This window comes from Amblyraja radiata, chromosome 2, assembly GCF_010909765.2.
Source record: "Amblyraja radiata isolate CabotCenter1 chromosome 2, sAmbRad1.1.pri, whole genome shotgun sequence".
Classification (NCBI taxonomy): Eukaryota; Metazoa; Chordata; class Chondrichthyes; order Rajiformes; family Rajidae; genus Amblyraja; species Amblyraja radiata.
This window is the reverse complement of record NC_045957.1, coordinates 59,590,912-59,613,738: the sequence shown is the minus strand read 5'-3', so window position 1 is coordinate 59,613,738 and position 22,827 is coordinate 59,590,912. Positions and strand designations below refer to the sequence as shown.

At 40.5% G+C, this 22,827-nt stretch overlaps 1 protein-coding gene across 1 annotated transcript in view; it reads left to right on the top strand.

Moving 5' to 3' along the window:
- Window positions 1–17,707, top strand: part of plekha8 (pleckstrin homology domain containing A8) — a 34,818-nt gene extending 17,111 nt beyond the window's left edge. Inside the window, exons 8-14 of the mRNA XM_033047328.1 lie at window positions 858–1,035; window positions 4,783–4,868; window positions 9,114–9,172; window positions 9,297–9,427; window positions 12,987–13,057; window positions 16,051–16,112; window positions 16,202–17,707. Coding sequence (XP_032903219.1) covers window positions 858–1,035; window positions 4,783–4,868; window positions 9,114–9,172; window positions 9,297–9,427; window positions 12,987–13,057; window positions 16,051–16,112; window positions 16,202–16,399 — 785 coding nt within the window. The 3' untranslated portion in view covers window positions 16,400–17,707. The remainder of the gene's footprint in view (window positions 1–857; window positions 1,036–4,782; window positions 4,869–9,113; window positions 9,173–9,296; window positions 9,428–12,986; window positions 13,058–16,050; window positions 16,113–16,201) is intronic.
- The last annotated feature ends 5,120 nt before the right edge of the window (window positions 17,708–22,827 follow it).

Genomic DNA, 22,827 nt, shown 5'->3' with positions numbered 1-22,827 from the left:
AAAGAGGCAATGGCTGCTGTGGGGAGTCTAAAGTGGTCTAGTAGTTTGTAAATGAATCCATATTTTGGGTGCAAATTGCATCGGAATCAAGTACACATGGCACATTTTACATATTGTTGTCCGGTATCTATGTCTTAACAACCAGAATGTTTTTTTAGAGAGTAATTTACAGTTCAATTTACCAAAATAATGAGCATCCCTAATGATTTAAACCGTGGTAAGATTTCAACATTTTTTCAGTAATCCAACAAATGGGATACTGGCACATCTAAGTAATCTGTTCTTCTAAACAATTGTATTCTCTTTTCCCATTATCTATTGTTGCCAGTGAGTAATTTTTAAGAATGAGAGCACTGTACTTCATATCACAACAGTATGCAAATTCACAAGCCGAGCATGGTGCAACTCAGCAGCATAGTGCACTCTTTGAACAGCTCCTGCTTCCATTATGAATGATGGCCTTTGTTTTCAACAATTGCACCAAGTTAAATTTTAACAGCGTATCTTGTAGCTGAGTTTTTTTTTATTGAGGGCTTACCAGTTGCCATGAGGTTATAAAGGCCATCCCTAAGAATAGTAGCTTTGCATTTGCAAGGAAAGCTTGGTCCTATCAAGAATCCCACTGCTGCTCTTTACAAGTATGTTAAAAGCTGTCACCTACACGATGGTAGAGAAAATTACTAAATTATTTTGTATTATTTTTGGACAAATTGCCATTTCTGCTTGGTGCCAAATGAATTGTGTGTTTTGTATATTTCCCAATACAAATTTATCTTGATTTTTAAATGAAAGTTATATTGGGAAGTCTTCCTAATGCTGTACTTTGTTTTTTTGCTGTTCCCTCTTTGAATAATCAGTGATGATGGATAACTCTGAGTTAACAAATGTAACTGCAGAGGACTCTGGTGTGAATATTGAACTTCAGCCTTCTGCAGCTGAGGATGAGACTGGCAAGGACACCGAGGAACCAGGTGGCCCAACCCCTGATGCAGAGAAGGAGGAGATACAGACATTTTTCAGTGTGATGGATCAAAGGTATGGATATTCTGGTTGAGAGGCACCTTATGTCACAAGGAGTGTAATCAGTTTTTTTTGTATTACCCTGTCACTTTACAAGTCTGAACTTTAGCATATTTTTCCTGTCCATTCATTAACTAAGAGGCAACTAAGTGATTAGAAATGATTTCTTACTGGAGCCTAAAAATCTTCAACTGTAGTTATTACATTGAAGCCAAAGATTTGCTAGACCTAGATCTTGTATTGCAGATTGCTTTTTCAATTCTTTATATTGTCACCAGGCTTTTGAGCGAATAGAACTAAAATTATAATTATAAGTTAGAAATAAAACTATAACTCTAATTAGCTGCAGACTAAAAATTGACAAAACTATCTGCTCAAAAGTTAACCTCTACCAGCCAAATATTACCAGACAATGATTACATGCTTTATTTAATTGGAACTTCCATCTTTCATGTGTAGACATATTTAATGGATGCAAGCTAGTACTAGTTTTTTTTGCTTTTTGATGCATTTTAGTGTTTTTGGTGCATTTTTATTTAGTGCTTATTTAAAATCTTATTAAAAGCTTATTTTAAAACAAATAAAAAATCTGGTTGCGTTGATCGGAGCTCGTATGAGACTCTTTTTACCAAATACATTTGACATGATTCAAAATCTGATAAGATGCTATTCAATCATGATCCATGGAATTTCTGTGCTACAACTCTGGTGCTTGCCCTAAATGTGACTCCACTGTAGAGCAAATTTCTAGTCTAATGTCTCTTCTGTGTAAGGCGGGTTATTGGTATTGGTTTATTATTTCACATCCTGAGATACAGTGAAAAGCTCTTGTATGCTATCCAGTCAGATTAAATCACACTATACATGAGTACAATCAAGCTATACATAATGGGCAGTGAAAAAAGAAAAATACCAGAATGCAAAAAGGAAGTGTTACAGCATTTTAGTACTTGAGGAATAAAAAATCCAATGTTCACAATAAGGTGGGCTGGAACATTGGGGGCTACATGCTGGTCTATGGGAGGACCACTCAGTAGTCTGATAACAGCAAGGGAGAAGCTGTTCCTGAATTTGGTGGTACTTGCTTTCAAGTATCTTTTGTATCTTTTGTCTGGCAGGAGAGGGAGCAGAGGGGATGAAAAAGGGCTTTATTTATGTTGGCTTCTTTGCCGAGGTCGAGAGAAGTGTAGATGGAGTCAATAGTGAGGAGGCTGATGTGTGTGATGAACTGGGCTACATCCACAACTCTCTGCAATTTCTTGTGGTCTAAATTCTAATTATAAAACCATGGTGTTAAGGGGGAGTTGACCATTTGAGTTCTCAACAGATCTTTTAAAAATATGTAGGAAGGAATTGCAGATGCTGGTTTACACCGAAGATAGACACAGCATGATGGAGTAACTTAGCAGGGCAGGCAGCATCTCTAGAGTGAAGGAATGAGTGACGTTTCAGGCCGAGACCCTTCTTCATATTTCAGACTCCCTCTCCTCTGACCCTCGGTCTGAAGAAGGGTCTCGTCCGGAAACGTCATCTATTTCTTCTCTCCAGAGATGCTGCGTGTCCCGCTGCGTTCTTTTAAAAATATGTTCCATATTCTCAAAATCAAAACACTGCTGTGGAATGATCAATTCAAAAGTCAACTTCAACAAAGCTTTAAATTGAATCTTTTCTATAAACTCATTATACATTATAAAATGTAGCATTAAGATGGAATTGTTTCATTAGATTTTTGGTTTATTATTTCACATCCTGAGATACAGTGAAAAGCTCTTGTATGCTATCCACTCAGATTAAATCACACTACATGAGTACAATCAAGCTATACATAATGGGCAGTGAAAAAAGAAAAATACCAGAATGCAAAAAGGAAGTGTTACAGCAAATGGTTAACAAATGGGATTTCCAGCTGGCCCAGGCTGAGGGAGTGCAAGTGTTCGGTGAAACGGTTGCCTTGTCTATGCTTTGTCTTGTCGATGTAGAGGCTACATCAAGAAAACTGAAGGGAGTAAATTGGATTGGAGGATGTGCCTGGAACCCTTTGTCTCAATAGGTTGCAAGGGATCCTGAATGGATGCAAGGAAGGAGGTGTAGGGATAGGCATAGCACCTCCTGTGGTGAAGGGGAGGGGGACGAGAAATGATCAAAGCAGTGCCATGGAGAGAGTCATCTCTGTGGAAAGCAGAAATGTGTGAGAAGAAAGGCTGTTAATATTCAGCTGAGGATTTTTTTTTTTGGAGTCACAATAATTGCAAAGGAGGTGATCCTATTTCAAGGTCAGTTTATTGTCACGTGTACCAATTAAGGTACAATGAAATTTGAGTTACCATACAGCCATACTAAGTGAAAAGCAACAAGACATACAGCCACATAAAAGTTAACATAAACATCCATCTCAGTGGATTCCACATTCCTCACTGTGATGGAAGGCAGTAAAGTTCAAACTTCTTCCTCTTTGTTCTCCTGCGGTCGGGGCAGTCAAACCAACTACATTTGGGGCGATCATAGACCCCGCAGCCGACGATCGAAGCTCCCGTCGGGGTGATTGAAACTTCTGCTTCGGGGCGGTTGAAATTCTCCCCGCGGCATGGAGCTCGTGTTACAAGAGACTGCGGGCTTCACGATGTTAAAGTCCTCAGGCCCTGCGGTTGGAGCTTCGATCCCTGGCAAAGGGATCACAAGCTGCGCGATGTTAAAGTCCCGCAGACTCCTGAGGCTTGGAGCGCCGGGTTGGTCTCCAGGAAACGCCGTCAACTCCACGATGTTCGGCCGCAGTGGGGACGGAGATACGATACGGGGAAAAATCGCATCTCCGTCGAGGTAAGAGATTGAAAAAAAAGTTCCCCCCGCCCCACATAAAACAAACCAAGGAACATTTACTATTGAAGAACCAACACATGGTGAAATTCTAAAATAGTCCAGATATACTGAAAGGAATGAGTTTGAGAACCACAATAGGGTTTTGACAGTTTGTCAACCCTTGTCCTCCTGTTAAAATAAAATAGATAGACTTTTGTTTGACACTTATTCTGCAGGCTAATGTGCGATTACTGCTTTAGCATTTAGATAATACAACAGTAGGTGACCATCAATCTAATCTGTGCATCTCAATTAAGGTTTTTTTGCCAATCCCAAGGAACAAATTCAGAGAATTAACTGGAAAACCAAGAATTAAACGTATTCTTTGGAAGCTTGGCTATTACCAGGAAGTAATCTTTACTGCCTTTCTCTGAAGTGTTAAAATCCCAATGCTGGTTAGGTTGGTTTCAGAGACATTGTTAACCCATTAATTGAGTAAATTCATGGGGAGGAGGGGTAAGCAGGGATTACGAATGTACTCATGTACAAAACAAAGTAAACTTTTGCCTTCCAATACTAGTGTGCATTTTGTTAAATATTATATAGAATATGTTTTATAAGTAAAATGATTAGAGCTATTTTTGGTATCAAGTGGGCCATCAACGAACAAGAAAGTAAAGTTATTATCTATTCTTGATTTTCTTTTCTGACCACAGTGTGTTTAGAAGTTCCTGTTCCTCTACAATTCGGGGAAAATATGGCAGTATTTGGAAGTAAATGCAGGCTTTTGTGAGCTCTTGCCAAACAGATGATGAAAGGTGTTTGAAGTACATCCAGATTAGTATTTGTTCTCAAAGATGTCATCTACATTTGTATTCCAGTTTCCTTTTGGATACAATGTTTCTAACATTTCCAATCGTTTTATATTTTCCAACAGTACATATGCAAAACTATTTTCTCTTTCAGATTTAATGATATTGAATTTGAAGAAGACAGTGGGATTCCTACTTTGCCATTTCTGGAATCTTGCTATGCTATCGTTCCAGTTTTAGGTAGGAAATTACATTATCTGTTTATTAGTATATGTTTGAAATAATAATCCAAGTGTTCTGTACTTCAAATGTCCAGGTACTTACAAGCAAACCATTCTGATCATCCTTGAATTTGGATTTTGTTTATTTTTGCTCGGAAAAATACGTGTCTCAGTGTAAAATATTGCTATCATGTTTATATTTATGGCGATTTTTTTTTTTGCGTTAGGGTTAGCCTTTATTTGTAAGTAAAGATTTGTTCTGCATTAGTTCATTGTTTAGCCCTCTTCCAAGTTCCACAGCGATGTATGGCTCTGGTAACACTGAAATGTTCATTTAACATTCGATTTCTCTTGAAGAAAGACATCTTTTTTTTTTTTGCAACAAATTTGAACAGGTCAGCACATACATGTTTCCACCAGAGTGTTTTTCAATATTAATTCGATCATTTGTTTAAAATTTAAGAACTGTTCTGTGTTTATGAATATTAATTAGGCTGCAGTTGCTGCATATGTTGGAAAATACATTTAAGCTTTATCTTAAAGTCTATATTCTGCAGAAATTGAGGATATTTTAGAATGGACACTTCTACATGTTAGTTGCCGTGAAGGCCATTGTTGAGACAAGGCTTTTCAAAACGAGAACAATGTAAGCAATCATTAGATGAATCTCTGGGCCTTGGAAGTTTCCAATATAGCAGTTTTGCTACTTTCAATATGGATCCTTAGAAAAATAACTTATTGTGAATAATTATATCACAGTAAGTTCTTCAACCTTATATAAAGAAGATTAATTGTTAATTAATGGAGTAATGTTGCTTAAAGTCTTAAAAGTGTTGAATTCGTGAAATCAGCCGTCAAACGATATAGTTGACCTTGGCAGCCAGAGGCCATCATTTATGCTGTGTAATGACTGCAGTTTGGGCATTACCTGGAGCCAAATTTGGCAGGTGGTATATGCATGCACTGTTGTGGCACAAACCTCCCTTCCCACTGGTTGGATTGGGCATTAAGATCTGCGATAGTTGGTGTGTTGGGAGCTTACACATGATACGGGTTGTGACATTAGTGTGCAAAGCCAACAACGCCAGCCCATTTAAGTTGGATTTCAAGGATGAGGAATATCATAAATTTTACCATAGGAAGGAAATACCTAACCTCTTCAATTTAAATGGAACATCACTTTAAGATGTATCTCTTTCAACCACCATCTGGTAAAGAAAGGGTAAGACTGGCAGTTTAATGTTCCAGGGTACATATGCTCCAGGAGTGACAGAGGTGCGGCAAAAGAGGAGAGGATGTAGCTTTATTGATTAAGGAGAATATCATGTCACTAGTTTGAGATGACATTATTGATGGTTTGTCCAGTAAGGCGACGTGGGTGGAGCTGCTAAATGAAACCTTGTTGGGAGTGGCCCCAAAATATTTAATGGGAATTAGAAGAGTAAAAATGCCAAGATTGCAGGCAGTTTGGGACTAATAAGGATGTCATAGTAGGGGATTTTAAATTGGCCAATATAGGCAGTCATTGTTCAAAACGTTTGGATGTGCAAATGTCAAATGTGCTCAGGAAATTGAGGCGGGTAAATGGATGAAGTGTTCGTGGACGAGTCTTTTTTTGACCAACTGTTCCATTAGGTTTAAGATAGTTATGGATAAAGACAGGTCGGGCCCACGATTTAAAATTCTAAACTGGGGCAAAGCCAACTGCTATTAGACAGGAACTTGTTCAAGTTGATTGGAGCAGGTTGTTTGCAGGAAAGGGAACGTCTGGAAAGTGGGTGATGAGAATTCAGGGCATGCATGTTCCTGTTAGAGTGAAGGGCAAGGAAGTGGGCATAAGGAAGCTTGGATGACTAGAGCCTCAACGGCTCTGGTCAAGCAAAAGTAGGAAGCATACAACAGGTATAGGCAACTGGGATCAAGATGGAAATCATGGTTCAAAGGTTCATGGTTCAAGGTCAGTTTATTGTCACATGTACCAGTTAGTGTACAGTGACATTTGAGTTACCATACAGCCATACTAAGTGAAAAGCAACAAGACACACAATCACATAAATGATAACATAAACATCCACCACAGTGCATTCCACATTCCTCACTGTGAAGGAAGGCAATAAAGTTCAAATTCTCTTCCTCTTTGTTCTCCCGCGGTCGGGGCTGTCAAACCATCCGCAGTCGGGGCGATCAAAGCCCCCCGTAGTCGACAATTGAAGCTCCCGAATCGGCCTTATCTTACCAGAGACCGCACTCACGATGTTAAAGTCTACAGTTCCTGTGTTTGGAGCTCCGATCCCCGGCAAAGGGATCGCAAGCTCCGCGATGTTAAAGTCCCGCAGACTCCCGCGGCTTAGAGCGCCGGGTCGGTTTCTGAGAAAGACCGCCAATTCTACAATGTTAGGCCTCGGTGGGGAGGGAGATACCATACGGAAAAAAATAGCATCTCCGCTGAGGTAAGTGATAAAAAAAAAAAATTGCCCCCAACTCCCCCCCACCCCCCACCCCCCACATAAAACAAACCAAGAAACAAACCAAGGAACAATAAAACATACTTTTAACACATACTTAAAAATAACAAAAAAGAAGAAAGGACAGACAGACTGTTGTCGAGGCAGCCACTGCTCAGGGGGACAAGAAGTGGGCCAGGAGATAGCTCTGGTAGATAATATTAAGGAAAATCTAAAGAGATTTTATTTTAGGGAAAAAAGGGGAACTAGAGATAGAATCAGTGGTCCTCTCTGTGAAGCCACATGAGATGGGCAAGGTCCTCAATGAGTATGTCTCCTCTGTTTCTACAGTGGAGAGACACAAGGACTGGGGAACTTGGACTAGTCAATGGAAGTCTCTTGGGGGGACAGTCAGTATTATAGTCGAGGAGGTGATGAAGGTCCTAACACTGGACAAGGTAGATGGCCTTGGCTTGATCAGATACATTTGAGGACACTGGGAAGCTAGAGAAGCAACTGCAGGTGCCCTGGCTGAGATATAGGAGTCATCATTAAATATGGGTGTGATGCTGGAAGACTGGAGGGTAGCAAATATTACGTGACTGTTTAAGAAGAGCTACAAGGAAAAGCCTGGAAACTACAGCCAGTGAGCCTAACATCTGTAGTTGGAAAGTTACTACAGAGTATTCTGAGGGATAAGGTAAACATGCATTTAGATAGATACGAGCTGTTTAGGGATAGTCAGCACAGGGTTGTATGTGGGAGATTGTGTTTCACAAATTATATTGAATTTTTTGAAGATTGTAACTAAAAGGTTGATGAGAGCTGAGCTGTAGAACTAGCTGTATGGATTTCAGCAAGACATTTGACAAGGTTCCTCATGGTAGGCTACTTTAGAAGGTTAGATCGCATGGGATCCAAAGAGCGATAGCTGAATGGATAGAAAAGTGGCTTCATGGAAGGCCGCAAAGGGAATTGGTGGAAGGTTGTTTTTTGGATTGGAGGTCTGTGACTAGTGGTGTGCCTCAAGGATTGGTGCTGTGTACATTGCTGTTGTTTGTATCAATGATTTGGATGAGAATGTAAAAGGTGGGAAAGTTAGCAGATGACACTGAAGTGGGTGGTATCGTAGATAGTGAAGATGATTATCCAAGGTTACAGCAGGATCTTGATCAGTTGGACAAGTGGGCAGAGGAATGGCTAATGGATTGTGAGGTGTTGCATTTTGGGAAGTCTAACCAGGGCAGGACCTTTACAGTAAATGGCAGGGCTCTAGCGAGTGTTTAGTGTTTAGCAACTAGGAGATCAGATAGGTCCAGGTGGACTGAGTGAAGTTGTTTAGCGAAACGATCGCCCAGTCTACGTTTGGTCTCGCCGATGTACGAGTCCACATCTTGAAAAACTGATACAGTAGATGAGGTTGGAGGAGGAGCAAATGAACCTCTGCCTGACCTGAAAGGACTGTTGGGGTCCCTAGACAGAGTCGAGGGAGGAGGAGGTGTAGGAGTAGCAGGTGTAGGAGTAGTAGGTGTTGCAAGTCCTGCGGTTGCAGGAGAAAGTACCTGGTGAAAGGGTGGTTTGGGTGGGAAGGGATGAGTTAACCAGGGATTTGCAGAGGGAACGGTCTCTGCGGAAGGCTGTAAGGAGGTGGAGATGGGAAGACGCGACTCGTGGTGGGATCCCGTTGGAGGTGGCGAAAATGTCGGGGGATGCTGCTGTAAAAATCTAGCAACATATATAATTTTTCTATGATTGTAACACTTGGCAGTGTATTTGTTCAAATATTTCTGTACTAGCTTCTATCATGTTTCCCTTTGCAGATAAACTTGGTCCAACAGTCTTTGCTCCTGTTAAATTAGACTTTGTGGGTAATATTAAGGTAAGTATTTAATTACTTGACTACACAGACTTATCGTCTGCCTCGGGTTACTTGTTACGTTGGACATTTTGGTCTTCTTATGCTTAATCCTTAACTTAAGATGCTTGATGGTTTCCACTTTCAGAAAATAAATCAGAAATACATCACTGATACTACAAAGTTCACTACCCTTCAGAAGATAGTGCTGCATGAATTGGAAAATGAAGTCGCAACAGTGAGAAATTCTGCCACGGAGGCTCTCCTTTGGTTGAAGAGGTATGTACCAGTGGGTTTTAATTCCCTTTTCCAAAACGTTCTTTCCTGGCCAGACATCTGATAACATTAGCTCATGCTGGATTGTGAATCCAATGGTGTCTGCACAGTTTCTGGAACTTAACCTAGGGCAGCATGGTGGTTCAGCGGTAGAGTTGCTGCCTAACAGCGCCAGATACCTGGGTTCGATCTTAATTACGGGTGCTGTCTGTAAGGTGTTTTTACATTCTCCCTGTGACCACGTGTGTTTTCTGTGAGATGTTTGGTTTCCATCGCACTCCAAAGGGTTGTAGGTTAATTGGCTTGGTATAAATGTTAAAATTGTCCCAAGTGTTGGTGTGTGGGGATCGCTGGTCATTGTGGGCTGAAGGGCCTGTTTCTGCGCTGTACCTCTAAACTAAAAAGGTATAAGAGAAAGGAAGTCATGATGCAACTGTATTGGACTTTGGATATGTCTTGTCACCCCGTTACAGGAAGGATGTGGGGGCTTTGGCGAATGGTGCAGAGGAGGTTTACTAGAATGATGCCTGGATTTTAGCTACAGGTGGAGGTGGGACAGATTTGGATCGTTTTTCTGTGGAACACCTGAGTTTGCAGGGAAACCTGATAGAAGTATATAAAATTATGAGAGGCATAGATAGGGTAAATAATCAGAACCTTTTTATTTTCCCAGGATGGGAGGGACAAAGTTTAAAATAGATATACAGGGCAACTTTTTTACACACAGAATGGTGAGTGCCTAGAATGTGCTGCTGGAGTTGGCGGATGAGGCAGGTAATATAGTGGCATTTAGGATATGCAGGGAATGGAGGGATATGGGTTATGTGCAGCAAGATAAAAGATGAACTTTGCATCATGTTCGGCACAGACATTGTGGGCCTAAGGGTCAGTTCTTGTTCTTTACTGTTTCATGTTCTATATATCACTATTTGTACAGGCAATCCTTGGTTAAAGTAAGGGTTCTGTTCCTGAGAGGATAAGGATATTCAGTCCCACCAACTTCAGTCGACCATTGTCTCCAAGTGAAACTATTTTGCTTTACACGCCATCCAAGGAAAATGTCTATCTCCTGTATAGTTCTTTTACGATACGATAGAACTTTATTCCAGGAGGGAAATTGGTCTGCCAACAGTCATAAAACACAACAAGATACATGAAACATGAAATTAAAGTGACGTGAAAAGTCCAGGATTTGGGATGTGCAAAGATTGGGGGGTGGGTCAGGGGGAAGGGAGTCAGTCTACCCCACGCCAGAAGAGGGAGGGGTTGTACAGTTTGATAGCCACTGGGAAAATGGATCTCCTGTGGCGTTCGCTGCTGCATCTTGGTGGAACCAGTCTGTTGCGGAAGGTGCTCCTCAGGTTAACCATTGTCATGGAGGGGGTGAGCTGTAGTGTCCAAGCTGTTCCGCAGTTTGAGGAGCAAGACCTCTCCTCCAAGTCCATCTCCAGTGAATCCAACTTCACCCCCCAGGATGGAGCCCGCCTTCCTGATGAGCTTGTTAATTCTGCTGGTGTCTGTGGCCTTCACCGTGCTGCCCCTGCACACGACAGCGAAGAAGATGGCACTGGCCACCACCAGTTTCGTAGAACATTTGCAGCATCTTACTGCAGACGTTGAAAGAGCGGAGCCTCCTCAGAAAGTACAGACGGCTCTGTCCCTTCTTATACAGTACCTCAGCGTTCCTGGACCAGTTCAGTTTACTTTCTAGTCTACTGTTTTCTTAGATACTTGGTTTGAATCAGGCGGTGTATGATTGTAGACTTCAAAATATCCACTGAACAATGAGACTGAAAGTTTATTTAATTTAGTGAATATTTAAAACATAGAACAGTACAGCACAGGAACAGGTCCTTTGATCTACAATCTGTGCCGAGCATGATGCTAAGATAAACCAATGTCACCTGTTAATGTGAATCTAATCCTTCCATTCATTGCATATCTCAGTTCAGTTAGTTTAGTTTACTGTCATGCTAACCAGCCAGTGGAAAGACGATGCATGATTACAATCAAGCCTCTTAAATAACACCATTGAATCTACTTCCACCACTACCCCGCAGGTCGACGGCATTAAAACTATGCCCTCTTGTCTTTGATATTTCCACCCTGGGGAAATAGGTTTTGACTGTCTGCCCTATCAATGCTTCACATTTTTAATACTATCAGATTTCTCCTTAATCTGTGACATTCCAGAGCAAACAATCCCAGTCTGTCCCACTTCTTATAACTAATACCATCTAATCCAGGCATCGTTGTATTAAACCTTACATTGAAAAAATCACTTTAATAGACTCCCAGTGAAAGAAAAAAACAAACTGCTGGAGGAATTCAGCCTTATTAAGTAGTATTTGTGGAGGGAATTGGACAAATGACATTTTGAGCTGGGATTGCCTTCCACAGATTATGCCTGCCCTACGGAATACTTCCAGCAGTTTATATTTTTGCTCAAGATTCCAGCATCTGCAATCTCTTGTATTTTCCAGCAAAATAAATGAGTTACTTTTTATCCAATTCTGCCCTCTAGTGGTTGTATAGATTGCAAGACAGGATCTTGCAAAAATGTCAAAACGCACTATAACCTATTTCCTTCTAAATGTAGAAGAGCTATAATTATTGAGATCCATTTTCACACTGTGCATTTAATGTTGTCATTCAACATTTAGAATATTTTGTTTACCCTGACTACATCGGACTGATATCCCCAGATTCTGTAAACTTCATCTTCTTCCAAACCTGTCCCTCCCCCACCCCTTTGGTAATCCTCCCACATTTGGTGACTAATGCATTGCATAAACCCATTTATGTTGCCTCCATTTAATACTGCTGGTCCAAACTATTACCCCTAGAAAGGAGGCAGAAACCAAATCCATCCTAGAAGAAAGTATTGACGTTGAACTTGAGAGGAAGTGGCAGGTGTGAGGAGAAATATCAAATTTTAAATGAAATGGGGAAGTACACAGATGGGAATTTGAAGATGGAATGTGAGAGACAGGGGGACAGATTACATAGCAAATAGGGTGAGTGTGTGTGTGTGTGTGGAGGTGGGGGGGGGGGGGGGGGGTTGAAGCAGATAGTTTTGAAAGGAGGGTGATATTGGGTATTGAGAAATTGAAGAGATCAAATCAATAACTAATACCTGACAGGACATTTCACAGCCAAGGCATGATATGGCACATCTTGTGGACATCAAACTGTTGGTGGACAGATTCAACTCACGACCTAATGTCTCTTCCTCTCTTTGGTGGTGCCAATTTCATTTCACCTTTAAACGGTGTTGCTAAACAAGGACATTGTGAAAATACACATTTTGCAAGTGGCATTTTATACCAAATGAATAACGTCACAACGTTCTTCCCATAGACATGACGACACTGTTATCTCCCTCCTAGCACAATTAGCTTTGCACACATGTGTTCCGCCTATTGGCAACTTTCGGTATTACCTTGAGCAACAGAATGTAAAGCAATGATTTTTGAGTGTTAAAGGAAAACAATGTTTAATTCAAATACCAATAACCAATCTACAAAATTATATTTTTTTCCCCTTGTAATGTTGGTGTCAGAGGACTAAAATTCCTGAGAGGATTTCTGGAAGAAGTGAATAATGGAGAAAAGGATATTCAGAAAGCGCTCAGTAAGTCTTGACCTAACCAACCACTTTATGGGATTGCCTTTTTTTATTGCTCTTTGCTGTGTCTATATTGTGTTGGGGAGTGAGAGAGAAAAAAGCGATTAACACAAAGGAACAAAATATTTGTATTCATATTAACATTCATAGAATGGCAAGTGTTATTGTTTGAAGTATCCTCTGTGTACTAATTAAAACAAACAGAGCAACCAATTTATTTTGATCCCATCGCACAAACACCAATGAGATAAGTGACCAGTTCATGTGGTGAAGTTCTACTGGGATTAGAGTTGGCCAGAAATGTCTGCATTTTGAATAGTTCCTTTCTGCCTGCATGGAACTATGTTGAAACATTATCAAACTGCTACCTATAACTTGTCAGGCTAGGTCCTGCCCTTCTCTTCCAGCTTTCGTGAAGAGCTGAATTAGTAAATCCTATTAGAAATCTTCGATCAAGCAAATTGATCCAAAATTAATGTGATGGGTTGGTCTAGTTGGACAGAGTATCCATTCCACACCCTGACTAGCAGGTCATATAAAATATAGATGCTATAAAATAATATACATTTCTAAGATGTAATTGATATGCTTCATTCCATCTCTTAAATAGTGTTGCTGCATTCCATATAATTTACATGTGGTGAAATACACACATACATTCCATTTTTAACAGGAATACTAGTGCTGACCAGCGATCACCCGTACGCTAGTTCTATCCTATGCACAATCCTACAGACAATTTACAGAAGCCAATTAACCTACAAACCTTGTGACTGTGGGAACCCCTGTGGCCATGTGGGTTTTCTCTGGGTGCTCTGGTTTTCTACCACATTCCAAAGATGTGCAGTTTTGTAGGTTAATTGGCTTAGTCTTTTGGAAGGGAAAAATCTGTTTATATACCCTTGCTCTATTATGAAGTCAGGGATGGTCTGTTTTCATCGGCCTCTGTAAGACTCAGATAAATCCATGTTTGCGCAGAAAAGTGGCACCGAATATTCATGTCCCATGAGCGCAGACATGATAATGCTTGAGACATTGCACAACCATCACTAAGCTCTCACAAGGCCTCTGTGGATCAGAAATGTAACTAGGACAACTATAACAATGCTAAGCTCAGTCGCTGAAAGGTGTGGGTCTCACCTTGTAGCATCTTAATAATTTTCTCTTAATTCCCATAATAATTCAGCGACCATAGTGTTCACCAAATTTGAATAACACTCAGATATATTGAATTTGGTAGTATAAACTTGGCAAAAAGAATACAACAGTCAAAGGATTAAATCTTTTGGCTGAAGCCTGGTTGCATAGACCATGTTTGTATTATTTTCAGTACAGAATGCCCACATGGTTGAACTAAAGTGATTTACACCCTCTGGAAGGGTAATATCAAAAGCAAGCTCCACTTGATACAGTAGCATTATGATTATGTTATTGGACGACTAACCCCAAAGCTAATTTAATGATAGAGACGAGAGTTCAAATCTCATTACAGTAGCTGTGGAATTTGAATAAGTTAATTAAATCTGTAATGAAAAACTAATATGTGTAATGAAACTAGCAAGATGGAGTAAAAACCCATCCGTTCCATTTTGAGGAAGGAAAACTGTCATCCTTCAAGTCTATCCTATTTGTGACTCCAGACCCACAACAATGTGGTTAATTCCAAACTGAACAGGTCTGATACGCTCTACAGTTGCGTCAGAGTTACAGTAAACATTAGGAACAAAGTCAAAAGAATACTGCAGATTCTTGCTTGCGAACATTTGGAGCCTGCATTTTGGCTATACAATGGCCTGATAGAAATAGTGTCTTTCAGCCATTATCTTAATCTCCTCTCTCATGATGGCCTATTCCTAATCTGACATCCCCGAGAAGCTTGACATCAATTAGGATGGAGGAGTTTTCTTGGTCAACACCTAGATGCGTCACCAATACATTGTGGCAACAGTGCATACAATTGTAAGGATGCACTGCAACAAATTTCAATTGAAACTGCAACAGGAGTTCCTCCCTTTTGCAAACTCTACCCTTCATATATCCAAGACATCTTGGGAATGCTACCACCTGCAAGTTCCTTCCAAATCAAACAACATCATGCTGGACATAAGGTTTCTTTGCTTCTGCCTTCACTGGACTAATATGCATAAATTCTATATGTAGTACCAGTATGGAATAACAGGCAACACCAATGACTGAATTAGTGCAAGGGAAAGAACGGCACACTAGAAGCGCGATATATGCATTGTGCGGTCATTCTAATGTTACTTACATCCGATTAACTTTTTATAGGAGCTAAGGTCTCCATATCCATACTGCAAGGTATAATTTTGCCATTACACAAGCAATAAGTTGAACCCAATTTAAAAAGCTGGGCCTAAACTGAAATAAATCAATTTACCGATATTCTCTACTGCTGCTCATTTTATTTTGTAGTTGAGGAATGACTTGTTGTTTCCTCCTTGTGCTTTGTATGGCTGGAGGATATTGTTTTTCAGTCAGAAATAGATAACTGTCATTTACATTGACATGACTAAAAAAAGGTTATGGCTATCTTTATGTTAATGAAGTTGCACGGACATTTTAACATCTCTCTTCAAATCTAAGCAATGCATAAGACATTTTGGCATGTAGAAAATATATTTTTTCTTTGGAAAAGCCCCAACCATTAAACAAGCACAAGAAGAATAGAGCTGAATTTGTTTGACTGAAGACTCTGTAGATTCATTCAGATCCACCTAAATTCCTTAAATAGTTGCAGTTGATGATTTTTTTATATAGCTTGGCTCATTGGCATAGCTTAGCTCATTTCTGATCAATCACCCCAAAATTTGCAGTGCAAATGAGAGAGTATTCATGAATTTATAATTTTTCTGTCTGTTTGCCAAAGTGTGTCATTTGAAAGATGTAATGTTTTCTGTTTTTATGTAATGTTTTTATGAACAGCTGGTATATGTTATGAATTTTCACTCCTTTCACAATTTTTTGTTCCTCTTTGGCAGATACGTCATATGGCAGAACTTTGCGGCAATACCACGGGTGGGTTGTTAGAGGTGTCTTTGCAGTAAGTTTATTTTGAATATGTATCTATTGCCTTTAAATTTACACTAAAAAATGATAATTAATGCAATTAATTTACTTTCAAACTTTCAGTTGGCTCTGAGAGCTGCTCCATTTTATGAAGCATTTATGGCAGCTCTTGCTATAAATGAAGGAGATGAAATGAAGGAAGCATTCCATGAAAAGATGCAGAGTGATTTGAACCAATATCTTCCGGCCATGGGAAAGCAAATCGAGATCTTGGATGCTTTGTATGAAGAATACAATTTGGAATCTGATGAAGTAGTATAACAGCAAATCAATGGAAAAGGAAGAAATCTGACCATTCTGAAATACTCTAATACCACCAATGAAAAGTGCCGATAAACATTTGTTCATATGTTCCAATCCATTGAACTATACTGTGGAATTTCAAAAATTGGAGATGTGTTATGTGCAAATGGACAGCAGAGGGACATTTCTACAAATAGCAGTGCTACATAATTCAAAACAATTGTAAGAGCATAGTGACATATGGGATTTTGTTTGAGTTGAAACATGTCCTTATTCAGCAAAATAATGACTACCAAAATACTCATCAAGTCTTTAAATTATTTAAAATTGAAGCCCAAGGGATTTGAAACACTAATCACTGTTTATAATGGATGTCATTAAATTTGTCTTCAAAATAATTGTATTATATTATCTTTCTGTAAATTTGTGAACTGAAATGTGCAAAAATTACTTGGCTATTTAAAAAAAAAATCAATGTGAAATACAGTTGATTTTGACACTTTTTTAAAAGTAATATGTGGATATTCATAAGGACTTGCCTACATGTAGCTCAATTCAGCACAAGCCATTCATTGATCAACCTGATTTATGTTGAGTAAAATGAGGGGAAACTCTTAATCCACTCCATGACATCTACACAGCCATCATGTAAGTGTTTGATTTATGGAGTGTTCTACCAAACTTTATTTAGGATGGGAGAGGAAAAAAATTGAAATGTTCCAGCAGAGCACCTGTGATGTTTAAAGAGAGCATTAAACAGAGGATTTGTTTCGTCCTAGTTATTACATACTAACCCATGCAGCCATTAATTGTATTTGCCTGTTTTAGTTATTCCAGTTAGGATGGCCCTGCAGTGTTTCTGGAATGAAGTGTTCACAGCTGAAAGCAGTGTGGCATCTCATTAAACAAAGGGCACAAGCCATACTCTGGGGGGGGGGGGGGGGGAATTGGTTGTAAAGAAATGGCAGAGGATGCTGGTGTGTACATTCTAAAATAATTGCCAATGCTGAATAGTTGTCAGTGCTATTTATGGCTAATTTGTTACTGTACCCTAGTTGCCCACTGGATGACTGAGCTAATCTAACTAGATAGTGTTTAGAACTGTTTCTAGAATACAGTAAATGGACATTGTACTTGCTGTGCAATTATAGCCACTAGCATTTAACTGGGAAATGCACTGTGTACATATATAGATATATTTTATACTTATTTAATAAAACATTGCACTTTTAATAAATGTCTGGTGCAGTTGCCATTGTTCGAAAGCTCATTTCTCAGTTTTCATCAAGTTTAAGATTTGTTGGGAAATTCCCAATCAGAATGAAATAATAGAATTGCTAAAAACAAAAAAACTAGTTGCCTTTGTGGCATAATTTATGCCACTTTCAGCATATCGGAAATAACCCACTTAAGGGTTTTCATTGCAGTCACCGTTGTAACATAGGATAAGGAGCAGGCAACATTCACATACTCAATGTTAACTGAAATATATAAATTTCGGCATGAATATTGCCCTGGTCTTGATCAGCGAATAAATAAACTAATTAGCCAAATTTTGATCTTCTAATATGTTATTTTTTAGTGATACAATGGCCGAATGCTGATCTATGAGTACAGGTAATGCTGCTATAATGTGATTGTTGCATTACTGAAATACTTAGTGTTATAGAAAAGCATGATATAAAACTAATTGTGTCAATGGAGAAAGGGTGTGAGCCACTAGACTTTCTGACTCAATAAAAAAGTAACTTTTTTCTCTGCAGGTTTCCAGATAGTCATTTAGTCTTCCTAGTCATTTAGCGTGGAAACAGGCACTTCTGCACAACTTGACCATGTTGACCAGCATGCTCCATCTACACAAGTCCAACTTCCGACATTTGGTCCATATCCCTCTCAACCTATCCTATCCTATATCTGTCTAATTGTCTCTTAAATGTTGTTGATAGCACCTGCCTCAACTACCCCCTCTAGGGCTCCATCCATACACCTACCACCCTTTATGTAAAATAAAAAGTTACCTCTCGGGTTCCTATTAAATTTTACCCCCCATCACTTTAAACCTGGTTCTCGATTTCCCCTACTCTGGGCAAAAGACTGTGCCGTTCTATTCTATTCTATTCCTCATGATTTTGTACACCTCTATAAGATCACCTCTCATCTTCCTGTGCTCCAAGGAATAGAGTCTTAGCCTGCTCAACCTCTCCCTATTGTTCACACCCTTGAGTCCTGGCAACATCCTCGTAAACCTTCTATGCACTCTTTCCAGCTAGACAGGATCTTTCCTATAACATGGTGCACAAAACTGAACACAATACTCAAAATGTGGCCTCACCAACATCCTACATAACTACAACATGACCTCTCAACTTCTATACTGACTGATGAAGGCCAATGTGCCGAAAGCCTTTTTGACCACCCTATCTACCTGTGACACAACTTTCAAGGAACTATGTACCTGCACTCCTAGATCCTTCTGCTCCTCACCACACCCCAGAGCCTTCCTATTCATTGTGTAGTTCCTGTCCATGTTAGACTTTCCACAATGCAACACCTCACATTTATCTGTGGTAAATTCAATCAACCATTCCTCAGCCCACCTGTCCAACCGATCAAGATTCTGCTTCATTTTTTTACATCCATTTCCACCGTCTACAATACCAGCCACTTTTGCCTCATCTGCAAACTTGCTAACCACTTTTTAATAACTTAAGTTTATTTTTGTTAGTGAGCTGAAAAGTACTACAGGCTGTATATTACACTAGACTAAGTGGCATCACACAGGAGGGCTGGTTCCCCAATGCAATATTCCACCTCTCCACCAATTCCAATATTGGTGGCCAGTGGGGAGGGGGCTTTCTGGAGCACTAGTATGGGTCTTGTGGGCTGAAGGGGCTGGTTTCCAGAGGGCTAGTATGGACATTGTGGGCCGAATGGATTATTGGGCTCGCAGCTCAGTCACTCAAGCCTGTTGTGCTGGCAGCTCACTCACGGCTGGTGGGATGGCATATAACTCACGGCTATTCCTTGAAATTCCATTTGAAGCAGGGTGCAAGGCCACCAAATTCAAGTGCAGTTTCTTATCATTTCAAGCAAGGTGCAAGGCCACTAAAGACAGTGAGTCGTGACCTCTCCCTCCTCCATCTTGCAGACTGAGCCACGCCCACACTTCTGGGTTTTATAGTCCTTCCCCCCCCCTCTCACCAGAAGGGACGTGCCCTTCATGGCGTGATTGACAGGAGAGAGAATCTCAACATTTTTATAATACTGATAACTTATTTTTCACCGATGGGAAAAATTCTCGACACCTGATGAGCGAGGGGGACTCTGAGTAAGATGGCCATAAATCACAGCCGTACGTGGTAGCGTTTTTTCTAAAATCAATATAAAGCGCAAATAGGAAGTGGTCAAGATAAGACTTTTAATTATATAGACGGCAAGGCAACTTTAATTAGGCAAGGCAACTATAATTAGGCAACACAGCAACACAGTGGTGAATCTTTGCTGCACATTTTCCAACATTGACATCCTTCCTATATCTGGGCAATCAGAACTGCACACAGTACTCTTCGTGTGATCTCACCAACGATGTCCCAGCCTTTGCACTCTATATCCTTCCCAATGAAGATGAGCATGCCAAATACCATCTTTATCACCCTGTTGACTTGACACCATTTTCAGGGAACCAACACTCCTGGGCTTTCTAATTTTCCGTGTAAGTCCTGCCCCAGTGTAACATGCTACAGTGTAACATATCAGAGCTAAATTCCATTTGCCAATCCTTGGCCCAACATCCCAATTGATCTGTGTCCTGGTTAGAAACAAACCAGCTCAGTTCAGCAGTAAGTATATTTCTTTGCCCAAACCTTTAATTGCACATTTTTTGCACAGTGAATATTTTTCCTTTTCCCTGGTGTGAAGATTTTTTTAATGGAAAAATGAAATTTTCTCCAGGAAAAATTGCCGAATTCATAAAACCTTTTTGCATTTCAGGATTCATACAAAAAGCACTGCAGTCATTGCTATGGAAAAAAACCCAAAGCCTGGCCTAGATTTTTGGGACTAACCTGAGTCTTTGATGTGTTGTAAATATATAGCCATGTAAATCCTAATATACAAATTCTACTTTCCATCTGAAGTACTTGGCCTTTGGAATTCAGGTGATTTACTGATTCTGTGGATTTTGGTTTCATTTATCCATTAGTCCTATTATTTGTACATAAGTAATGTCCTATAACCGTGGGGCCTTGCCCACATTTGCCAATGCTGGTCATATACCTCCTTGGAAACGTAATCATGTTCTCCTGCTCCCAAATACATCATCCCCAATCTTCTGTGTTAACTATCTAATACAGTATGTTTGTCTTTGCAATGTGCTGATATACTCCACCCATTGGGAAGCAATTAAACTTAAAAAAATTGCAGACACTGGAAACCTGAACTAAAGCACATAATATACTGTGCAATCAGGGACTGTTGTCCATCAACAATGACAGAATATAGAAATGAGACCAAGAATCCTGTGTCGCAGCTTCAGAACAACAAGTTGGCCTTAATGTTAGTAAGACAAAATAATTGGGTAGTTGAATTTAGGAAGCGGGGTGTTAACACAAATTTGGCCTTGTCAGAGGAGCTGCTGTAGAGATGGGTGATAGCTTCAAGTTCCTGGGCATCAGCGGCAACCTAACCTGGTCCCTTCACGCCAATGCAAAGATCAAGAATCTACGTATTTAGTTTTCTTAGGCATCTGGGAATATTTGGCAAGTCCATGAAGTTTTACAGATGAACTAAAAAAGTATACTGACAGGATGCATCTCAGCCTGGTAGGGCAACTACTCTGCTCTTAGCTGCCTGAACCTGCAGAGAGTGGAGAACACAGTCCACCACAGCTTGTCTTCCTTCCATCCAGTCCCTCTTCACGGTGCTTTAGGTCAGGAAGAGTGGAAGTATCATCAAGGATGCCTGACACCCTGGCCATTGCATTTTCTCTCTTTTACCTTATAGAAGAAAATACAGTTGTTTAGTTAATTCAGTTTAATTTATTGTCATGTTTACAGTGAAAAGCTTTTTTGTTGCATGTTATCCAGTCAGTGGAAAGACTATACATGATTACAATCTAGTTGTCCACAGTGTACAGATACAGGATAACAGGAATAACCTTTAGTGCAATGAAGTCCGGTAAAGTCCGATTAAAGCTAGTTCATGGGTCTCTAATGAGGTAGACGATAGGTCAGGACTGTATTTAGCATTACAGTACATATGGCATTTAAACAGTGAGCTTACTGTGAACTAGGAATTTCATTACGGTATCCGGACGGGACACCGAAGGATGAGAAGCCGAAGCCAAGAAGCCGAAGCCAAGATGCCGAACGGACATCACGTCGAAAAGCCATGACGCCAAAAGGACACGAATGGAAATGACGTCGAACGGATGTGGTCGAAAATTTATGACGCCAAATGGACATGAAGCCTAAATGATAAATAGGTATGAAACACTTTTTAAAAAATCTATATTTTCTGCAAGAATTATTGTACCTTGTCACATTTTTAACTAGTTAAATTGTTGTACCTTGTTACATTATTAAATTGTTGTACCTTGTACGTCGCCGGGGACGCGATTGGTCCGACACCTTGTCAGCCATCGACAAAGGTAAGCGATTGGTCCAGACCCCCGTGTCCATCACATCGTTGCGTCGGTGGCAATCTCAGCAGATTGGAGTCAGTGCCACCATTTTACAAATACAAGCTCAAGCTCCCCCCCCCCCCCCCCCCCCCCCCCCCCACTCTCCCCCTGGCCAGTGATGTGATGGACGTGGACCAATCGCTGGCCTTTGTCGATGACTGACAAGGTGTCAGACCAATCCAGTCACCGAAGAAGGGTTTCGGCCCGAAACGTCGCCTATTTCCTTCGCTCCATAGATGCTGCTGCACCCGCTGAGTTTCTCCAGCAATTTTGTGTACCTTCGATATTCCAGCATCTGCAGTTCACTTTTGTCTACTCCACTGCGATATCTCCTCAAGGTATGCCTACTTTGAAGAAGTTCTCCTCCTCTCTCCGGAGACAGTTTCACAACCTCCTCTCTAACTGCACACCCTCTGTGATCCCCCCTGCCCTCCAACTGTACGACCATACCCTTACCCAGACTCGATACCACAGCCACATTTGCTTCCTCGGGGCCTGCCTGCTCGCCTCCATCTCATACCCCATGGCTTCCAGCTCCAGTTCCCTACCTCCCAGTTCGATTTATTAAGGAGTCTGAAGAAGGGTTTCGGCCCGAAACGTCGCCTATTTCCTTCGCTCCATAGATGCTGCTGCACCCGCTGAGTTTCCCCAGCAATTTTGTGTACCACCGAAGACATCATGTCTGTTCGGCATCATGGCTTTTCGACGTCATGTCCGTTCGGTGGTTTTTCGACATTATGTCTGTTCGGTGTCTTGTTCGTTTGGC